This window comes from Heteronotia binoei, chromosome 3 (genome assembly GCF_032191835.1).
Source record: "Heteronotia binoei isolate CCM8104 ecotype False Entrance Well chromosome 3, APGP_CSIRO_Hbin_v1, whole genome shotgun sequence".
NCBI classification, from domain to species: domain Eukaryota; kingdom Metazoa; phylum Chordata; class Lepidosauria; order Squamata; family Gekkonidae; genus Heteronotia; species Heteronotia binoei.
In genome coordinates this window covers 70,127,212-70,149,788 of record NC_083225.1, presented here as the reverse complement: position 1 = coordinate 70,149,788, position 22,577 = coordinate 70,127,212, and the positions used below count along the sequence as shown (strand labels likewise).

General features: G+C 42.4%; 1 protein-coding gene across 2 annotated transcripts; it reads left to right on the top strand.

Moving 5' to 3' along the window:
* Positions 1-467: 467 nt before the first annotated feature.
* ASB9 (ankyrin repeat and SOCS box containing 9) lies at positions 468-18,437 on the top strand. 2 transcript variants are annotated; one of them, XM_060234000.1, is made up of 7 exons: positions 468-1,000; positions 8,666-8,745; positions 9,716-9,823; positions 14,220-14,370; positions 15,426-15,560; positions 16,616-16,807; positions 18,270-18,437. In XM_060234000.1, the coding sequence occupies exons 1-7, from the start codon at positions 913-915 to the stop codon at positions 18,392-18,394; spliced, it is 879 nt and encodes a 292-aa protein (XP_060089983.1). In that variant the 5' UTR covers positions 468-912; the 3' UTR covers positions 18,395-18,437. The 2 variants fall into 2 exon arrangements, with proteins under 2 accessions (XP_060089983.1, XP_060089984.1); XM_060234001.1 differs by lacking the exon at positions 15,426-15,560 and having other exon boundaries at positions 537-1,000.
* The last annotated feature ends 4,140 nt before the right edge of the window (positions 18,438-22,577 follow it).

The following is a 22,577-nucleotide window of genomic DNA, read 5'->3' as shown; positions in this document are numbered from 1 at the left end:
TTCTGTTCTGTTGAAAACCAGCAGCGAATTGAATATAAAGATAACAGTAATTCTCCAAAGAGAAATAGACTGATAGAAGCATTATTGTTATTGTTTTCATTGTTTAATACTTTTTTCTTATTATATATCTCTGTGAGTATGCTTGAGATAAACTATATATATAAATCTGCTGAATGCTGCACTTTCCAAGCCATGGAGAAAATAAAGCACTTGTTGAAAATGTAGCTTTCTTAACATGTGGTTTTAATATTCTGCTAGCATGTGGTGGCCACCCTTCTGTGTAAAAACAATTCAGTTTGCTCTTTCTGCATGCAGTCCTCTTGCTCCTTTCAAATACCAATCACAGTGTGCAGCACACTAGATTTTGAAATTAAAGATATTAAAGAGGGTGATTTCTGAAAGCAACTTTTACCTTGTGATAAAGGGATAGCAGACAGTACTAAACGCTCTCTCTCCCCCCCCCCCCCGTTGCTTTTATAAATCCCCTGAAGGCAGAGTTTGCTGAGCTAGTTAAACTGGCTCTTTCTGTCTTGTTTTTTTGGCAACTGAGAAGTTCCCTTCTTAAAAAAGCAGAAGGCAGACTTTGCTGATTGGACATGGTTTGGGAAAGGATATGACATCAGCCACAGCCTTCACTTTGTTTTGTGTGCTGATTTCTTTTTCTGCTTTCACCCACTGAGTCAATGAAGAGGTGTTTTGTTAAATGGGATTGCCCAGGTGTTTGGGATACTCTGAATCCGTGGCCTGCTCTGAAGTTCCAGTCTTCTTCAAAATGCTCTTCTTACACACAGCTCATTAATAAATGACTCATGGAACTTGGGTTTTTCAACAGCCAAGATGGAATTTGAACTCTCATGATCTCAACTGTGAAGTGAAATAACAGTAGTCCGGCTGTCCAGAGCGGTAGTGGCCATGGAAGCAGGAAATGTGGATGCCAGCAAGTCCCAGGAATCGCAGAGCCAGTCTCATTCAACATACCTATCAAACCCATTGATGGGCGGTGAGTAATATTGTTGAAAGACTCTTGTTTACATTATGAGCAGAAGAACTGTAGAAAATGCCTGGTCACCTATCCTACACAGGCATGATTTCATAGACTTGATGGCAGGTCTGAGCAGGCACGTATATTATTTTTAAAAGTTTAATTTAAAAAAGAGAATGCAAAAAAAAAAAAATCTGGCTCTGTTAACAATACTTGTCATCACTATATGCCTGATGCTCTTTAAGGATTGTTTTAAAAGGAGTTGTTTTTGTTTTAAAAAGTTGATGTATGCACTCAAGGTTTTTATAATCAGATTGGTTTTTTAAAAAATACTGCTGATTTAAAGTGAAATTATTGGAAATAACAATTTTGAGATTTGTAAACTGAATGTGCTCACTTTTTTAAAAGTTCAGTTTTTTAAAACAACTTACAGACTGAAATAACGTTGTGGGCTATGTTATATGTGTTTCTTGAAAATAGGGTATATTGCAATATTGTGATCACAGCAACTATAGTCAGGGCTTTTTGTTTGTTTGTTTGTTTAAGCAGGAACGCACAGGAACGCAGTTTCAGCTGGCTTGGTGCAATATGCAAATGAGTTCCTGCTGGGCTTTTTCTACCCCAAAAGCCCTGACTATAGCCATTGTCCTTTTGTTATTTTCTCTGCACTCTCCCCATACACATTATTCACATTTAGACTACAAACTCCTTGGGGCAGGGAACTGTCTGTTTTTGCTTCAGTTCATGTGTACAGTGTCATGTATTCTGAAAATGTTAACATTGAGATTTTAAATGGAATTTCCATAGGCCTATAATATTCTTAAAGAATGGTGGTGGGGGCGGGGTTGTATTAGAAAATGGTTAAATCTAACTGTGGTTCCATTTTACTGACTGTAATGAATGAAAGTACATATTATTGGTAATGTTTTTGTAAACATAATGTTGTGTCATACAGCTTTCTGTAGGCTATGACGTGTACACAGGAGTTTCCTTTAACAGTTGTCGTGTTAATATTGACAGAGGATGCAGATCTCTGGGCATATTTCTCTGGTGCCTTCATTGAAATGAATGGGATTGCTTGTGAACACGAGCTCAGTTTCATCCAGTTTACATGTAAAATGTGCATGTCACAGACATGTACACATGCCTGAAAAACATGCATGCATACCAGTGGGGTAAACAGTGTTCACTTCACAGATGCATATTCATGACTATTTATGTGTCATCTGCATTTCATGTATTTGCTGGAGGAAACATGTTTAACACAATTTTCTAACATAGCAAATAGAATATAGAAGCATCCACCATTGCTGATTTGGACCAGGCGTCCCACATCAGTGCCCTACTAGTTAAGCTACTGTATGACACTTGCTAATTGCTTTACTATAGGCATATTTGCTCTCTACCAAGGTAGATATAACGGAGGGGGGGTGCTCACATCTCCCTTGGATGTATGGTGGACATGTCCCAGGGAGCTTCAGCAGTTTTGTATGTCATCTATGGTCAGTGGAAATCATAATGGGAGGCAGTGCAGTTTGAGTAGGGGAGGGAGCTAGGAGGAGGAGTGTACGCTGCCATAGCATCCACTCACCAAACTTGCCATTTCCTTCAGGGGAATTGATCTCTGTAGTCTGGAGATCACTTGTAATTTCAGGAGAAATCCAGACCACCACCCCCCCCCCCCGGAGGCTGACAGCTGTACAAGTGTTAAATGTACTATGGAAATTGCTCAGGGAAGCAAGTAAGGACTGGGATGGGGTGAAGGAATGGGGGTATGGTCCAACTCCAGTTTGGAAGGGACATTGCAGCATCAGCAGGATGCCTATTTGCATGCCCCTGTCCCACTATATCTCCCGCTAGTTGCCAGGACTCAGCTGGCAATCCTAATTGTGGCAGAAGCTGAAAGAACTTAGAGCAAGCTCAAGTGTTCTTGTTCTACTATGGGACAAGGACGGTTAAGCCACTTAGCCATCTTGTCTATTGAGTTTGAACTTGCCAGAGAAATTGACTTGGCGGGGGGGGGGGGGGAACCATTTGTGATTTTGCAATGAAAAAGGCCTGAAAAACAAACACAACGGTGACTTGGTCTATTTATAAAATGTTGCAGCTGCAGCGCTTCATCTTAATAGAAAAATCAAAGCATAATAGCTTGGGACCAAATGAAACATTACAAATAGTGGGAGAACTCTGTAGGATTCTTCTTCAGGCTGGATGTTAAATGAAAATAGCAAAATGATATGGTACAGCTCCATCCAGTATAGCTGCAGTATAATTTCAGAACTGTAGATAATGTAATTTCTGATAGAAACATTTTGTTCATGACTTCTGTAATGTTATGAGGAACTGATTGGAGCCTGGGAGGGGGTGGGGACATGGGGCCACCATTGGGTGACAGTGTGATGTTGCTTCCAGGGAAAAACCAGACATGATGTTATGCTTCTCTAGGAATCACCAGAAACTGTAACCCATAGAGTTTCTGGCAATTCCTTAAGCTGACTGTCATGTCTGGATTTTTACCAGAAGTCATACCATGCCACAACTGGAGCCCCGTGGCACAGAATGGTAAGCTGCAGTCCAAGCTCTGCTCACAACCTGAGTTCAATCCTGATGGAAGCTGGGTTCAGGTAGCCGGCTCAAGGTTGACTCAGCCTTCCATCCTTCGAAGGTCGGTAAAATGAGTACCCAGCTTGCTGGGGATAAAATGTAGGTGGCTGGGGAAGGTAATGCCAAACCACCCCATAAAAAGTCTGCTGTGAAAACATCATGATGCGACATCACCCGAGTCAGAAACGACTGATGCTTTACTTTTACTTTTATATCATGCCACACTCAATGGCAGTTTGTTTTCATTATGTGTCTCCTGTTAGCCGCAGGAACAATGGAGGTAAGTGGGTGCTTGGGGAAGGGAATTCCATTCCCCCAGTGGCAACTGGCAAGGCAGGGTTGCATATCCAGAGCTGCTTGATCCTTTAGCATCATTCTGCCCCTTGGTTGGCAGCTGGAAGCCTGATAATATCCAGATGACCAGATATAGCCCAGAGGCCTGTAAGTCAATGATTCCTACTGTAGGTGTTAATTAGTTTTAAGGTACTAATTGTAGGCATGAGAGACAAGCAAAATTCCTTAATTGCCAACAACAAATATCAGTTAAAATAACAAATGCAGATTGCCAGTAACACCGTTGGCTACAAAGCTGGAAATAAGAGATTTAAAGTGAGGCCATAAACATGACAGAAATTGGCTTGGACTCTAACTGCATTCACTGTTAGTCTCCTTTGTGACCACTTTAATCCACATTTTTCCTCTACTTCATGTAAAAGAGAGCGCAGCATGCAGTGACGAAATGACAAGGAATAAGAACAAGCAGAGTTAAGGAAATAGTTTGGAGTTGGAGGAATGAAAAAGTGGTACGAGCTTAGATGCTGAAATGTTGCAAGAAAACAATATGGTTCGTATTGAGGAGCAGCGGTCTCACAGACAAGAGTGCTAAGACATCCAGGTTAATCCCCGCTCAGCTACTAGACTTTAGCAAGGGAACCTTAGCCATTGTCACAGGCTAAACTCCATCACAAAAAAGCTGTTAAACATGCATCAGGAGACAGAATTGTTGGGCAGCTGCTGGAGCTCTAGAAGCCTCCACCTTGGACCATCTCAAAGTGTCAGCTCCGGTCTGTCAAGAGTTCCATTGCCAAGTGTATGTATCTAGCATTGGATATGTCTGACACAAAGCTTCTATCATGCTGGCAGGGCTGGCCCTAGACTGCCTAGCACCCTAGGCAAGGCTAACTTCTGACCCCTGCACTGATGATATCACCAGCCCTGCATGCTGGTTTTCCTGTTGAACTCCTGGTCAGTCTCTGGGATGTAAAGAAGATCTGGGTCGTTGACACAATCTCTCCCAGAAGTCCTCTACTCTCTTACAGAGCCCACTTTGACTCCCTGGTTTTCTCCAGAGCTTGAACTATGATGCATGCTGCTAGATTATTAGAGTATAAGGAGAGGAAAACTCTTTACAAATGGGAGTGGACACAGATATCTGTGGTTTTTTTCTGTGGTTGTTGTGAAGGAGCAGTACTTCACTGGACACCTTGCATTTCTGCAAAGCTTCCAGTGGAGCTGTTATGTGTGATAAAGAAGAATTGCAGATTTATACCCTGCCCTCCTCTCTGAATCAGAGACTCAGAGCAACTTACAATCTCCTGTATCTTCTCCCCCTACAATGGACACCCTGTGAGGTGGGTGGGGCTGAGAGGGCTTTCACAGCAGCTGCCTTTTCAAGGACAGCCTCTGCCAGAGCTATGGCTAACCCAAGGCCTATGGCTAACCCAAAGCAGCTTCTGCATCTGTCTCTTGATGATGCCAGTCTGGATCAATTAAAGGACTTTGCAGACTTATTTGCTAGGTATTGCATAGATAAAATCATTTGTATTTACCATAACTACCATAACTTAGACACCACGTTTTGCAGGTCAGTATCCAGATATTAAGAGAGTACTATCAAGTTCTAGTTGCTTGGATGCATTTAATTTGTTGCAGACCAGAGACATAGGCAATTTGCTTGGAAGAATGGTGTATTCATATGCTTGACCTCTGACCATTCAGGCTTATAAATATCAAGCCAGAGTGGACTGGATTATAAGTATCAAGCCAGAGTTGAGTCCAAAGGAAGGGATTGTTCGTAACATCTGATGGAAAGGGTGGTGAGACTCCTTCTGAAGAACCTCCTTGAACCCTAATGATACAAATAATTACAAATTGGCAGGACATCATTGGGGCCAGATGCACTAGTGTATATGTAGCTCAGCAGCTCTGGACTTTTGAGGATGATGGATTGTCTAGACATGCCTCCACACCAGGTTTTAGAACAGAAACTGCTCTATTCAGCCTAACAGATGACTTTCTCTGACTTGAAAAATACAGTCCTGTTGATGCTACTGAACTTACTTGGTGACCTTCAGTTCTGTGAACTATGGTGTCCTTCTGGCTGAGATGGGAACTAGAGACAATATGCTTCAGTGGTTCTGATTTTATCTTGCTAACTATTACTAATATTTAAGTGATTTTAGTCTGCCTTAACTTAACTTAATTGTAGTATTCATTCTATGTTTGCTTTGTAACCTGCCTTGGTTTTAGAACTGAAACTCCCAGGTTTTAGAACTGAAACTGCTCTAGTCAGCCTAGAGGATGACTTTTTCTAAAACTGGGAAAATGCAATCCTGTTGATGCTGAACAGATGCAAACAAATAGACAGATCCATAAATACATGTGGATCACTCATCACAACTGCTTTGGCCCTAAAACAGCACAATTCCTTGGGAGAAAGGTAGCACGCAAATGTGTTTGAGCTATGGATGAGATTCACCAGTGGTTGAAATATCCATCTGTAATCATTTAGTGATCTGTCATTTTAAGAAATGTAGTTGACAGGGTCAGTAAATTCCTGGAGATTTTTTTGGATGGAGTCTGCAGAGGGTGGGGCTTGAAGAGAGATCTCAGCAGGCTATAATTCAATAGAGTCCACCCTCCAAAGCAGCCATTTTCTCCAGGGGGACTTTTCTCTATCGTCTGGAGGTCAGTTGTAATTCTGGGAGATCTCCAGACCCCACCTGGAAGTTGGCAAGCCTAGTAGAGGAGTGAAGCAGAAATGACTGAAGAGACACATGACTAGGTGAATATTTTGGTTTTTTATATCTTTCTCTAGGACTATTGAGGTTTATGGGGTGAATTCTACCACTCTGTTCTGCTGGTGCTGGCACATTTCTCCAGCCCAAGAAGCTATGCACCGGTGCAAGAAGAGACACTTCCATATGCCAGACATGCTTTGCACAAAGGAGCATGCCAGACAGTGCATGAATTGTTGGTTCTAACCTGCTGTTGGCTCTGAGAGTCTGTGTTTCCAACCATTCCATACTCCTGATTTATGTTTGCTTAGTCATTTTGGTTAATCATCTCTGTCAGTGCATGGAAAAAAGGAGTCTTATCTTTATTATCAAATTGAGCAGAAAACCACCCATTAGGTACCATAGGCAGCTATCATAACAAGTGCAAAGCAAAAGAAATAGTCTTCTTGAAAATAGTCTTCTTGAAAAGGAATAGTCTTCTTGAAAACCACTAAAATTCAGAACACAACCTTGAGAGGACATTACACAGCACTCTATAATCTCTGCTAAAAGGACACTTGCTCTTGTGAAATCTGCCTTACCATGTGCATATAATTGCATTTGTACTTTCAGTTATGTGCATTTCCTCTTAAAACTTGTCCTACCTTGTTCGTTTTTCTTTTTATTCAATCGGTTAATTTTAGGTGTCTTCAGTGTTTCTGTAGGAGAACACCAAAATTCTAACCAACCCATGTCCTGACTTCAGACAAGAAACTTGTAAGACTTAAAAAACAAAAGCTAGCCAAAAAGTTTCTATAACATGTTTTAACAGTTTCCAAACTGAACCATAAACCAGAAGCCTATTTTGAGCATGGAGGTTTATGATTTCACAGGGCTTCATAGTAGTCCTTCACTTCTCTTCCTTTGACAAGCCTTTTGCTGTTTGAAACAGCAGGTTCAACCGCTGCTTCAAGACAGCTACTGAGCAATGTTCCCTCTTCGCTGCAGAGTCTTGTGAGCAAAAATTCTACTTTGTGAGCTACTGGCATTAAAGTTGTGAGCTACTGTATAAATTATTGTGCTCTGGGGTCATCCTTCCTGAGCTAAGACAAAAATGTGCGAGTTGGAGGCTAAAAATCTAGCTCACGCTAACTCAGTTTAGAGGGAACACTGCTACAGAGGTATGACTTTATCTAATTTCAAAGTTGTAATTTTGCCACTGGAAGGAACAAGGCTTCAGTTTCTGAAAATTGTTCCCACATTCTCGCATGTAGAGTTTATAGGGATGCCAGCCTTCAGGTGGACCTGGGTATCCCCTGAAATTACATCTCATCTCCAGACTACAGAGATCAGTTCCCCTGTACAAAAATGGATGCTTTGGAAGGTGGACTCTTTGTACCTCACTGAGGCCCCTGTCCTTCCCAAGATCCATCCCCAAATCTCCAGGAGTTTCCCAACCTGGGGCTGGCAACCCTACCCCGCATCCCCTGCTGGTGGCCAAGGGGGATCTGTCAACCCTAATTGTCTCCACAACTGGGTCAGCTCTGTGTTTGTGTGTGTGTAAACTCAACTATGTGTATAATCCTGGCAAAGCTAAGTATTTTAAAATTCTTCTAGTTACATTTTTTTTTTAAATGAAGTGCATTCTTAACATTTCCGTTAGATTCCATAGGACGTAAAAGAGCTTGACAAGCCTTTTGCATGTTATTGGCTCCACTATCACCAGTAAAGGAAAGTGGCTTGATTAATGGAGGGTGTGGCTGTCTCAGGTAAGTGGGAGCAGCATGCCAAAAGGCACAGAGATATGAGCAGACTGCTTTGGGTCTCTAATGTGCAATATTTTGTGGATGTTTCTTGAATTAAATTGGCTGGAGATAAGGTAGAAAGGCCAGGTAATAGAATTTCGATTGCTTTTTAAAAAATTGAAGCAGAAATGAAGTCATCACATTTAAGCACGCAGATATCTCTAACCTTTAAGAATCCATTAGACGGCATGGGATGTGCTGAGCTTCTCTCTAAGTGCAGATAACCTGATTTAATTACATCCTTACTCCCAAACCTTGTTTTTCTCCTCTTTACGCAGATTTTGTTTCCGACTGGTCTCCTTTACATGATGCTTCTATCCATGGGTGTTTGCTCACTCTGAAGAAACTCATCAATCAGGTATTGCTCTGTTCGAGAGATAAACAATCTGTTTGCCTTATTCATTAGGCTTTCTGCTGAAGGTGCACTCCATTTTGTGTTGTGAAGTCTTGACAGAGAAAACGTTATAAGTTTTGGGACTGGGGAGAGGGGAAATATGCTTTCAGTTTTGTTGAATCAGTGATAGTACACAATTGAGCCATCACGTGTTTTCCCCAGGGGCGATCTTAGTCATTCTGAGGCTCTGGGCAAAGTCCAGGTTGGGGCCCCAGAATTAGTCTCATCCCCTGTCAGGGCCACTCTAGGCTCAAGCAAGAGGAAGAGCTTGCCCCATGCAAGGTGAGGGTGGGTGGGGGTGGTGCCTGCTGAGCTGGCAGTAGCCTGAGCCTTGGAGAAGGTGCCTCTGCAGAGTGGCCATTAACATGGCCAGGTGCTGCCTGAAACCTGGAGGGGGTAGGCATGTGGTGGCCACAGAGCTGGCTATTGGCTGAGCCTTGGAGGGTCCAATGAGTTTTCATCCTCTTTCAGTCAGAAAACCTTGCTTTTGTTCAACAGATATTTCCAGAAAATGAGCATTAAAAGTACTCTAAATGAAAATAAAGCAAAATATTAGCTGTTGTCTCTCTTTGGCATTTTCCATTTCAAAAGAATAGCAAAAAACAACAACAAGTGCAACTACATACATTTGGCCCATTTTATGTCACAGTGCACTGTGGAATACATGCAATTCCTGTAGTTCTTGAGGTACAGTGCATTGGAGGACATTTCTTTTCCCTGCAGTGATTACACTGGTTTCCATTCTCTTTCTTTGGAAAGACCTTTGAGGAGACCTGGTGACTCAGACACCACTTCAGTAGTCTTTGTGCTACTAGAACACTGATCATGAGATTGCCTGACACCAGTGTTAGGTACAATGCCTTTACAGCATCAGCTATCTAGATTTTCCAATTGTTTCAGGAATAAGTCAATATTAATTTCTCTTATTCTGTAGGGGACCAACGTGAACCTTCTGACAGCTGATCATGTATCTCCTCTTCATGAAGCCTGTTTAGGGGGACATTCTGCTTGTGCCAGTGTCTTATTAAGACATGGGGCCCACGTGAGTATTACCAGATGTCTGTCACTTTGGTTCATATGGGGAAACATAAACTCAGTTTATTCTCAGTAAAACAGTCCTTAAAACACAAAGGCTATTTAGTCTTTCTCAACTTATTCACCTTGTGCAAAGGTTGAGTAAAGTTCAGGACAGCTAGTGTGCTCAAAGATCCCCAAAGGTTCACACAATAAAAGTTAATACAGTTGGATTTAAAGTAACCGTACAAAAATATTATGATGAAACAAGAAGGATATTTTGGTAGCTCAAGGAAGTGAGGCATGCCACTCCAACCCCTCTTTCTCAACATTGCTAGCTAATTTTGCTGGAGAAAATTCCCAACCGGGCAATCAATTTGTTCAGAATTTTCTCCAACAAGATTGTCCCAATTGGGCAATCAATTAGATCCTGAATTAACTGCTGGTATTATCTGTGGTATTGCAATTCAGTGGGACCAGCAATTCATTTTCAAGAAAAGAGACTGCTCACTGCCCAGAAGCCAGACCCTCTGATCTCAGATGAATGGGAATAGGTGGTTCATTAGATGTGAGCAAAATCCATTTTGCTTATACTAGGAAGCTCAGACTTTCAGGGCTGAGCATTAGGGCTGAAGATACAGGCCAAGGTTCTGTCCTGTCTTAGATTTAAAACCTGAGTGGTGGCAGATACTATTTGTTTCTCTTATAAACTCTTATAAAACATTTCAGGAGAAGTCTTACAGAACCTTAAGATCTAACAGGAAAAAGTATAAGCTTCTGTTGCCCCAGAAGTGCTTGCATCTATAAATCTGTTGCTTGTTTGCTGAAAGTCTGTGACTACTTCTCAGAGTTTCAGTGGGCGTTTTAATTTTCACAAGACTCTATCCTGAAATGTTAATTCTGCTAGTCAGATATGCTACATTTGCCAGCACTTCATCCTAGCTTCAGACGTTTCTTAACTTGCCAGGACTTTAATTGCTTATTAAAATGGGAACTTTGAAACCACTTAACTTCCAGAATACACAGCTGACTGGATCACAGATTTCCTGTTCCCTATTCGAACTTCCATAACCATTATTCATCTGACTTCTATATTATTTGTTCAAATAGTCTCTCGGCTTGGCTTCGCGAACGAAGATTTAAGAAGGGTGCAATAGCCCACGTTTGCTGCAGGCTCGCTGGTGGCTGACAAGACCAATGTGGGACAGGCAGGTCCGGCCACAGCGGCTGCAGGGAAAAGTCTGATTTAGGGTTGGTCCTGTAGCAGTGCGATTCTTCCTCAATCTCCTTTTGTCCTCAAGACCAGCTATGCGTGCGTTCTCAAAGGAAGAGACAGCCTGGTGGATGGTGTGCCTCCATGCTTTGCGATCTGAGGCTAGGTCAGACCACTGGTGATGGTTGATGTGACAGGTGCTAAGGGATTTCTTCAAGGAGTCCTTGTACCTCTTCTTTGGTGCCCCTCTATTTCGATGGCCGGTGGAGAGTTCGCCATACAGGGCAATCTTGGGAAGGCGGTGGTTTTCCATCCTAGAAATATGCCCTGCCCAGCGCAGCTGCGTCTTCAACAGCAGTGCCTCGATGCTGGTAACCTCCGCCCTCTTGAGGACTTCAGTGTTGGTCACAAAGTCACTCCAGTGGATGTTGAGGATGGTGCGAAGGCAGCGCTGATGAAAGCGCTCAAGGAGTCGCAGGTGATGACGGTATAAAACCCACGATTCGGAGCCGTAGATGAGGGTTGTCATCACAACCGCTTTGTAAACATTGATCTTTGTGCCTTTTTTCAGATGCTTGTTGCTCCACACTCTTTTGTGCAGTCGGCCAAAGGCACGGTTTGCCTTTGCCAGCCTGTTGTCAATCTCCTTGTCGATCTTGGCATCTGAGGAGATGATGCACCCCAGGTAGCTGAACTGCTGGACTGTCTTCAGAACTGATTCACCCACAGTGATGCAGGGAGGGTGATAATCTTCCTGGGGTGCAGGCTGGTGGAGAACTTCTGTCTTCTTCAGACTAACTTCTAGGCCGAATAGCTTGGCAGCCTCTGCAAAGCAGGACGTCATATGCTGCAGAGCTGATGCCGAGTGGGAGACGAGTGCAGCATCATCAGCAAACAGTAGCTCTCGGATGAGTTTTTCCATTGTCTTGGAGTGTGCCTTTAGTCGCCTCAGGTTGAACAGGCTGCCATCGGTGCGATAGCGGATGTATACACCATCGTCATCATCTAGATCTACTGCGGCTCTTTGGAGCATCATGCTAAAGAAGATCGTAAAGAGAGTTGGCGCGAGAACGCAGCCTTGCTTTACACCTGTGCCTATTGGGAAGGGCTCCGAGAGGTCGTTGCAGTGTCTGACTTGGCCTCGCTGGTCTTCGTGTAGCTGGATGATCATGCTGAGGAACCTTGGGGGACATCCTAAACGTTCCAAGATTTGCCACAGGCCTTTCCTGCTAACGGTATCGAAAGCTTTGGTAAGGTCGACAAAAGTCACATACAGAGCCTTGTTCTGTTCCCTGCATTTCTCTTGGAGCTGCCTGAGAACAAATACCATGTCAGTGGTGCTCCTGTTAGCTCTGAAGCCGCACTGGCTCTCTGGGAGGAGTTCTTCTGCAATGGTGGGCACCAGTCTGTTCAGGAGTATTCTGGCAAGGATTTTGCCTGCGATGGAGAGCAGGGTTATCCCCCGGTAGTTGGAGCAGTCTGACTTTTCCCCTTTGTTCTTGTATAGGGTGATGATGATTGCATCGCGAAAGTCCTGTGGTAATTTGCCTTGTTCCCAGCAGGTGACAAGTACTTTGTGAAGTGAGCTATGTAGTACTGTGCCCCCATGCTTCCAGATCTCTGGTGGAATTCCATCAACTCCCGCTGCCTTGCCACTTTTCAGTTGCTTGATGGCTTTAACAGTCTCTTCTAGGGTGGGGATCTCATCCAACTCTGTTTTCACCGGTTGAAGTGGGGTGAGGTGGATTGCTGAATCTTGAACTACGCGGTTGGCACTGAAGAGAACCTGAAAATACTCCGACCACCGGTTCAGTATGGATGCCTTGTCTGTGAGGAGCACTTGGCCGTCTGCACTATGCAAGGGACTCTGAGCCTGATATGATGGACCATATACTGCCTTCAGGGCTTCGTAGAACCCTCTTAAATCACCAGTGTCTGCACACAGCTGGGTTCTCTCTGCAAGCTTGGTCCACCACTCGTTCTGAATGTCTCGAAGCTTGCGCTGGAGGTTGCTACATGCAGCGCGAAAGGTTGCTTTTTTCCCAGGACAGGAGGGCTGAGCAAGATGTGCTTGGTAGGCAGATCTCTTTTTTGCCAGTAATTCTTGGATCTCTTGATTGTTCTCATCAAACCAGTCCTTGTTCTTCCTTGTGGAGAACCCGAGGACTTCTTCAGAGATCTGCAGGACGGTAGTTTTTAGGTGTTCCCAGAGTGCTTCTGGAGAAGGGTCTGTGGGGCAACTGGGTCCCTCTCCGTGTGGAGCAAGCAGTGCTGTCCCTAGATAAGGCTGCTTGGTCGTTCAGGGTGCTGCCGAAAAATGCTTTCGTCTCCGGGTTAGCATCAGGCGACCAATACCCTGAACCGCCTACATGCAGGATCGGGACTGCGGCTTCCAGTGGCACCTTCCACCTGCCGTTTCGCCCCTTGCCCATCGCTGCAGGACTTGATGCGTTGTGGGTTGTGTGTGTGGATATGCCCTTCAGGCCTGCGCAGAGGAATTTTTTAGGTGAAGCGCAGTGTGCGTGGTACTGGCTCCACCCTTTCACCTGGGGGTCATCTGCCATGGCCCAGTAAGCCGGGACGCCGGCAGCGAGTCCTCCAGGTGGTAGGTGTTACATTAACGAGCTCTATCTGCCCGGGTTTGATGTTAGAGTTTTCCTTCTCTTAGGCTGGCGAGGTTGGTGGGCCCAGCCTGCCCATCCGGTTATACCGCCGGACATTCGGTCGCACCATGACGTAGCAAACTCTGTGAAAACGGGGGGGACCAGCGAGAAGGTGTTGCTACGGATGCAGTAATGCAGGAGAGGCCATTGCAGTGACCATCTGCCAGGCATAGCCAGACAGTGACCACGCGGCGTTCACTACACCGGGAGAGGAGAGGCTATGTATTGCGCATGCACTTTCCCTGGGGGGGTAGGATTCCCAGAAGGAGCCCACCCCCCACCCCCCCAATGTTCAAATAGTACTTCTTAGAATAAAGACTTCCATGAAACATTTCAGATTAGTAGGTAAAACACCTGGATTTTATGTTGCATAATAGTATTTTCAGACTGGATAATGACAGAACCCTGAGAAAAGCATGCAATTTACCTATACAGCTGTTGCCATGGCTGTATAATCTCAGGTCATGACTGCCTTCCCACCCCATGTTATTAAACAATTCTACTGCAGAAAAAAAAAGTCCATTACATTTCTAGCTCTGTCATTTCAGGTAAATGGAGCTACTGTTGACTGGAATACACCTTTATTCAATGCTTGTGCCAGTGGCAGCATAGAGTGCTTAAACCTATTACTACAACATGGAGCCAACCCACATGCAGTGTGTGATTTGGCATCACCTATCCATGAAGCTGCTAAGAGAGGTAAATCTGCCAGTAGATAGACCCTTTCTTCCTGTTCACAGAAGCGTTGCTGCAGAAATAAGGAAAGAAAACTAGTGCATGAAAGTTGTTCCTTGAAGTGGGTCCTTGAAGTCACTGCAGTCAGCCTGTGGGTTGTATAAGCATGAACTTATGTTGCATAAGCTCTCCTCCTTTTTCTAAGGCTGGAAATGATAAGTATCGGATTGTATGTGACTCTTACTTCACAAGTTTTCACAACATCCCTGTAAGTGTAAACTGAGGTCATTGGGTTGGATCCAGCAGAAAGAGAAATATACGTAGTCCAGTTCTGTTGGTACAAGCAGTAGTACAGTGTCTGCAGCAGCCCATTATGCTTCAGTATACTTCATAACAAAATAACAATATGTATATGGAGCAAGGGAATGTACAACAGATGATTCACATGATTTCATTTAATTTGCTTTTGAAATTCCATCAGAAGACATGCTTTGTGCTGTGTCTTGCCCATGTGGAGAAGACAGCAGGGGTACAATCATTTTCACTTACCCTGGCAGATACTTACCGCTAGCAAACCATTGTGCAAGGACTGTTGTACTTGCAAACATTTTGTGTGGGATCCAGCCCTTTGATTTTGTCTTCCTGATCATGTGTTTAGCCTAGCTTCCCTACATTCAACCCCCATAATCCTTTTACTCTTCAAAGGAACTATCAGTCTGTACACAATGGTTCTATTATATAGGCATACAAAGAAGGTATGATGGAGAGAATCTTTTGTATGAAATTCAGTGTGCAAAAACAGTTTCTCTCCATCCTACAAACAGATTTGTGGAAATTGGATGGGCAGAGAATTCCAAATTGTAGTGCTTGTTTCTATTTTTATTCATTAAAATATCTGGACCCTGTCTTTCCTCTTGGCTCAAGTAAAAATCAGAGTGAGAAATAATGAATGCAGGTGGGTGAAATGGAAGTCATTTGAGAAGACAGAGAATCTTTGCAAATTCTGAGTATCTGTTAATTATCTACCAGGCTTCAATCGTTTAGTGGGTTTTAATTTTGTTTTTATCTGCCCTTTAAAGGCCATATCAAATGTGTGGAGTCTCTTGTGGCCCATGGAGTCAATATAGATCACAACATCAAGCATCTTGGTACCCCACTGTATGTTGCATGTGAGCACCAGCAAGTGGACTGTGCCAAAAAATTGCTTGAGTCAGGTAATGAAAATGTTTCATGTTATGATTGTTCTCTGCACATGCAGCACTCTCATGTTGAAGCAGTTGACTGTTTTCTGGGCATGGCCTAGGAACCTTGGCCAATTGTTTCAAAACTGGGGCTGTTCAGCTCACTACCTAAAGCCAGGTCTGGCCTACAAACCAATTTCATCTGATCTTTAGCAGCCGTACCAGATTTTAATCAAACCACAGCAAGCATGTTGCTCACTATTTTTACCAAATCAGCAGGCCATAACAAATAAGCTTCATTCCCATGCCTGCCATTTTAATTGCATGATGTATGAATGTAGCCCGTGAGACTCAGACCTGAATAAACCTCAGCCCAATTCATTGAGGTCCTATCTGTCAATCAGATTGAACTTCAGTGAGCTTCATTATTGAGTGGGATTTGAACAAGGGGGATGGATCCAAGATCTCTGGACTGAAGAATCATGGATCTGTCTCATGTCAAGCAGTCTTTTCCAACCCCAGGAGACTTTATCCTTAAGGACATAGGACTCACATGGTCTAACAGCTACATAGGCAGGATATCACTCTCTCCATCATTTTTTGAGAACAGATGAGTGCTGGTGCAAGAGGCAGGACTATTTTGTCTCTCTCCCCCTCCCCGCTGTGGCCTTCTGACCCATGTGGTCCTGCCGCTGCTTGAAAGTAAGAATATAAAGCAACTGGAAGCTGACTTGAAAAATGGTTTAACTGACATGGGCTCCTGCAAAAATCTCTGGCTATGGTACTTACTGTGGTACTATGAGAAGAATTTTATGTCTGCATCCCTCACCTTCACACAACGAAAGTTCACGAGATCCCTTGGCTACAAGTTTTGGTACATTAACAAGCTTGAAGGCACATTAAATTAAATGAAAAATAATTGAAGTATTCCCTTATGAGGTGATTATGTGATCTTTCAGTTAATAAAGATTGTTCAAGTGGACTACAGATAATAAAAAAATGAGGGGGGTGGTCTAGCTGTTTTTTGTTTTTACTATTTTTTCTTCTCTCTCTGTCTCTTTCCTCAGTCTTTTTTTGGCTTTTTTTAGGAGCAAGTGCAAATGATGGGAAAGGTCTGAAGTCTCCTCTTCACATTGCTGTTCAAAATGCCAGTGCAGAGCTGGTGCATTTGCTCATTGACTTTGGAGCTGACACGAGTGCTTTGAATGCTGAAGGCAAAAAACCAACAGAGCTGGTTCCACCAAACAGTACATTAACACAGATATTTCTGCAGAGAGAAGGTGCCCATTAACCTCTCGTTTTCTGAATCAAAGTATGTAAAGGAATTGAAGCAGACATGTACAATCATTAGTGTACATTGTAGAGTATGCTGAAGTCTATGAGGTATTCGCCTTAAAACACTAGAGCACATGTCAAAGATTTGCTATATGACTTGGTTAGACTATTATAGAGTAGTTTAGCCAAAACTGTTTCAGTGGTATGGGAATATTTCATCTCAAAAAGTTTAAATAAAAGACTCTGTGGAGCCTACTTATTGGTATTTGTTTGTTGTTGTTACGTGATAACATACGTTTCAGGCCTCAAACACAAACCTCAGCAGAGGAAAAAAATTAAAAGCTCTGTTAGCTATCTTTCGTTATGAGGTGTTGTAAAATACTTAGTATTCATCTCACACTTGGCAGGAGAAAAGAATAATAGAGCTGCTAATCAGAGCTGTTTGTGGGTTATGAAAGCTGGTGCCCAATTCAGTGTCAACGATAATGAGTTTTTGAACTTTATCATTGCAGTTTTGGGTTCTTTATTTACAGCACATAAAGCTATTCAAGCAAATAGCTACTATTTGTGTCTCCACATATCTTTTTCTGTATGCATTGCTGGGAAATATGATGACATGGAATCACATTTAGAATTGTTAAGCTGATGTATGGTGGACACTTTGGATGCTTATTTGTTAGTTTAAACATTTATATCCCACCTTTCCTCATAGTTTAACGTAGCTTGAAATCTGCTTTATAAACACTAGGTGTGATTATTATAAAACCCTTTGAGAAGATTTGGAGTATGTGTTGTGCTCACACAAGGGTTCTTTCTGTGTACAATGGCTGCCAGGCACTTCCCCCTGATCACACCGGACAGTGTCCCTAGAGCAGTGTTTCGCCTTCGCAAGTGCCATGAAAGTCCCTTAAGAAAGCTCTGCCTTTTTTCACTCTGATGTGGTGTCCCTGCTAAAGTCTGTAGTACATGCTGCACTTGTCTGTGTTGAACCTTGTGATGGCAACGATTGTGCTGGATGGTTTATTGTTTCTATTAATTTCTACATCCGCTTTATATCCGAGTGTGGGAAGAGGAGAAACTGCAGCTTCTAATGAGAGGAGAATTCTTGTGGGATAACAAAAAATGCAGACAGAGACAGACTTATCTTTATTTGAGAGGAGATATACATTTAGCAATGGTTTTCACATGCTGTTAATTGCTTTGCTTAACCCAGTTTTCTCTCCTGCAATAATTTGATTTGACCTTCAATGATACCTCTGGAGTACGAAGGTCAGTCATAAGAATTTCCAAGCCTGGTGTGCCTTCAAGCTTTCAGGTGCCCCAAGAGAGTTGAAAACTCAAAGCTGCATTGTTTAAAGGCAGCTGCTTTGGGCTGCAGAAAATAAAAGCTGACCTTGTTACCCAGCTGTGGAAAACTGATCTGAAGGCAATAATATCTTTTTTGTTTCTTTGGCATGTTTCCTCCAGGGCCCTTGTCCTTGATGCAGTTGTGTCGCCTGTGCATAAGGAGGTGCTTGGGATCCAAACAGCAACACGGAATAAGTCAGCTTCTGTTACCAGATGAGCTGAAGCGTTTTCTCTTGTATCTTTAAGCCTTTTGTGTTTCCTGCTGTATTATTAAAGCATTGTTTCTTACACATGTGTGTTTGTCCTATTTACAATGCAAGTACAAATCCAGGGGTCCAGACACTCTCCTAGCATTATTAAGCTTCTGTCTTATTTTTTTTTATTCTGTTTGTAGATCATATTATTCTAGTTGCTTGAGAGAGACATACAGAATTTAGGAGAAGTTCATGTATATACAGTTGTTCGTCTATGATACACTGCTTTAAAGTGTGGTGTTGGAGACACCTTCTGTGCTGTTAAGGAGTAACATGCATATAAAAAGCTGCCTTAAATATAAATGTAGGGCTTAGTTGGTGCTAGGAATTTGAGAGAAACGAAGAAGATTTTTTTAAAAAAACTCTTCCCCCATGTCACTCTTAAAATGCCAGAGACAGCCTTTCTAAGGAGCTATAGAGTGCTAGAAATAACATTGCAGTGCAAAAGAAGCACATTCTGAGTGGAAACAGCCATGTATCGCAGGTGGGCAACCACACAAATGTGGTTATTGGGTCTGATTTAGTCACAAGAGACTTATTTTACAGTCCCATAGGTTGCTGTAATCAGTCTTAGAGCTGTAGTGTTGCCCTAAAGCCTTCTGTGAATGCAATCCCTTCTGAGACTTTCTTTCTTGTGGTATTGACATTCGTAAAAAAGTTCCTTCAAATAATTGTTTTCTTGGCTTGTTTTCATGTGTTTACTTTCTGATTAAAGGGCTGCCTTAGATTCTTCTCATACCATCTTCCATTCATGGTAAATGCATAAACTCTGCTAAAGTGAACTGCATTCATAATGACTTCATGTCATAGGAAATGAAATTGTGGTTGACCATCCTTCTGTGTATGGTTACAGTATTTGAGGATACGCATTTTCCCTTTTGTAGAAAGGGAAGTCTGACATGTTTGCTTGGAAGGAACATCAATGGAACACTGGTGCCATCTAAAATGTTATTCATGTTGCTTTAGTTTGAAACATATGTGAATGGGATTCTAGCAGAGGACCAGTGTAAAGAGCAAAGAGAGAACTCTTTAGCCCTGCTCTGAGCCTGCCCTCAAACTGGATACTAAGAACCACCTGCAAACTGAACACAGGCTTGCTCATTCCTGCTGGCTCCATTGTTCCCTATTGCCTTTGACTGCAGAAATCTAACAAAGTCTTTAGCTGGTGTTCAATTCATCAGTATGTCAGATAGTTCCAGTCTGAAAGTGTACATGGAGCACAGTGAATGCACTTTCAGTTGTCTCTACCTTTTTCCAGCAGCTTTCTCCTCATTGCAGAGCAAGTATAGGATAGTAGATAGAATATCCATCTAGGACTGGGGACATCGGGTCTCTTTCGTTTTATAAATAAGTCCCTTTGACCAAAGATCTTAAGCATGGGAAACCAGGCTTAGATACCCATACAGCCTTAAAGCTTGCTGTGTGACCTTAGATTAGTCTTTGTCTCTCAGCCTAACCTAACTTGCAGGGCTGTTGTTCAGGAAAAATGGAAGAAGAGAGGGCGCTATCCTTGTTCACAAGTTACTGAGAACACATGTACAATCTGTGCACAGTATATGCTTGATATATTTTTTACACATGTGTTGAGTAATTCTCAAGCTACCCTCAATTGCATGTATGATTGAATGTGTGATTGAAACCCAACATTTATCCACCCACTGGCCCCCGGTTTGATTTGTAAAGTGAACATACATTGACTCTTTTTTACAAACAGATGTATGCATATACATGCAGGGTGTACGTGTGTTCACCATAATGTGTGAACATGGATTGTGTACAGCAGCCTGGGCTACTTAGGTAAGACAAAAATGTAATAGGTAAACATAGCAGAGCAGGAGGAATAATATTTTTTCTCCATATTTTTTCTGAGTTTGATTCAGTAATACATTTTAACTCATTTACATTTTGTTTTTGAACTTTGTATGCTTGCAGTTCCCTACTTTACAACTTCTGTGCAAAAATATATGTTCAGTTATATTGACCAAATCAGCACTAGAACCATATCTCCTACAGAGTCTGCATCCCTGTCTTTGTCTAGTGCACACAAACCCAAGGATTGTTCAGTGGCTACACTACACTTGGGATATGATTTTTTTCCACAGACTGTCCAGAAAGGTCCTTTGAGCTGGTAATAGCCCATCCATATTTAAACGACCTGTCCTTTCCATGTTGATCACTAGATGGAGTTCCTAATGGCTTGGATCCTAAGGCATCATTTCCTTTGTGCTTTTTGCTGGCTGCTACCCAGGTGTTGTTTTTTTGTAGTAGAGCTGGTTTCCTCTGCTGCTAAATCTCTTGACTATCCAGGGTCTCTTGAAAAAAAATTGACCTTACATATGTGGAAGTTCCAGTGGTGAAAGGAGCAAAGCACAGAGGAGAAAGGCCTCCTCAGTGGCTGGAGAAAAGTGTGAGGGGAACAATGTCATAGAATCCAAGCAGTACTTTCTAGAAATTTACGTTCATGATCCAAACCTATATTTTCGGTCAGTATGGCTTTCTATAATTCATCAAGTTACAAGCCAGTACACAGCAGACCTCTTATTCTAAAGGTGTTTTAACAAGTGCTGATAGTAATAATGACATTACTAATGCTTTGCAGTGTCCCTGCACTATGTCTAAAGAGTGTCTTGACCTACCAACCATAACTTGCTTCCCTCTCTTTTTTTACTGTTGGGAGCAGGGTCGGCTCCATTCAACAGACAGAGATTTGTGGATTTTCCAAATCAAATGGGAAACCAAGGGGTGGATGTTATACAAGTATTTCTAGCCCTGTGTTGTTTCCCATACTTAGTATTGACACCCTTCTGAATTTCAAAGCTGTTTCTTGTAGGTCATACTAAGGAGCTATGGACGACCATCACTTCCAGCTATGAAACTACTTGTCTCATTTCTTGTTTTTGTGCGGCAATGAAGCAAATGATTTCTGATCCAATACCAACTTGAATAGTCTATATTCATTTTAATGTTTTTTAGTTTTTGATACGTCTCTTATGAATGTTGCTAATAAGACAGTCAACCATTTAAAAAACCAATATGTGTACTAGCTAATGCCATTCCTCCCCCCCCCCCCCTCAGATAGGGAAAATCACAAAACAGTTTAAATGACACATAGGAAAGCAAACTTAGATAAGGATGCTGTTTGTATATGTAATCTCCATAGTCATGACTATCAAGAATGCTTTAGGGAACTCTGATAACAAATAGGAAGAGGAGCTGTCGGCCATTATGAGGGACATGTTATTGCTGAGACAATTCCTACCATTTAGAAGATTGTCAGAATTACTCGTCTTTTCTGATAGGTTTATCTCATTCAGTTGCTCAATTGAGCAACATGGTTGTATTGGGACTGTAATGTAAGAAGGCTTGGATTTTTACTGGCGATATCAAAGAAAGCAGGGTCAATTCCACACTAGACCTTTAATCCTGGTCCAGTCCTGTCCCCAAACTGATTTTCTACACTAGAATCATTGAATCATAATCTCATAGAGTTGGTTTCTATGATTCCATGATTCAAGTGTAGAATGTCAGTTTGGAGACAGAAAGTATGGTATATTTGCTTTAATATAAAGATGAAACTTGTGAGGAGCGTGGAAAAAATGGTGTAGACATTATTTCTCCACTGCTGTATCTTCCCCTGGGCCCAGCTCCCTTTCAAGGCTCAGACCTTGGCAATGGATGCCCAGGAATAATTTGCAAAATACCAATGAGCCTGATTGGGGAGAGAGTTCGAGCAGCAGTTTTCTGGTGTTTTTTTCTCTAATAAGTAGGGAAGATTAGATAAGAGTCCTGCTGTCCCTGACCTCTGAGGTCATCCATGTGTGAACAGAACAAGTTTTAAAACAGGGTGTAGTTCTTAGTTGTGCAATAATAAAGCTTTCAGTTAATCATCTTACTTGCTTTTGAAAAAAAATGAAAAGTTGGAGAATCAAACTGCAGAAAAGGGTTTCCCCTCCTTTCAGTCTAATCACAGAAAAGAGTTTTGATCTATGACCAAGGGTTGTGATCTTAGGCCACAGGGATACCTAATTTGGTGTCCATAGGTGCCACAGCACCCACTAAATGTTTTTAAAAGTTGGTGGGGCTTTTACTCAGCAGGGCTTCTGATAAGCTGTGTGTATGCAAGAAAATGTTTTTAAACAAGTTCATTTTAAAAGGCAAACTGCTAAACAGAGCA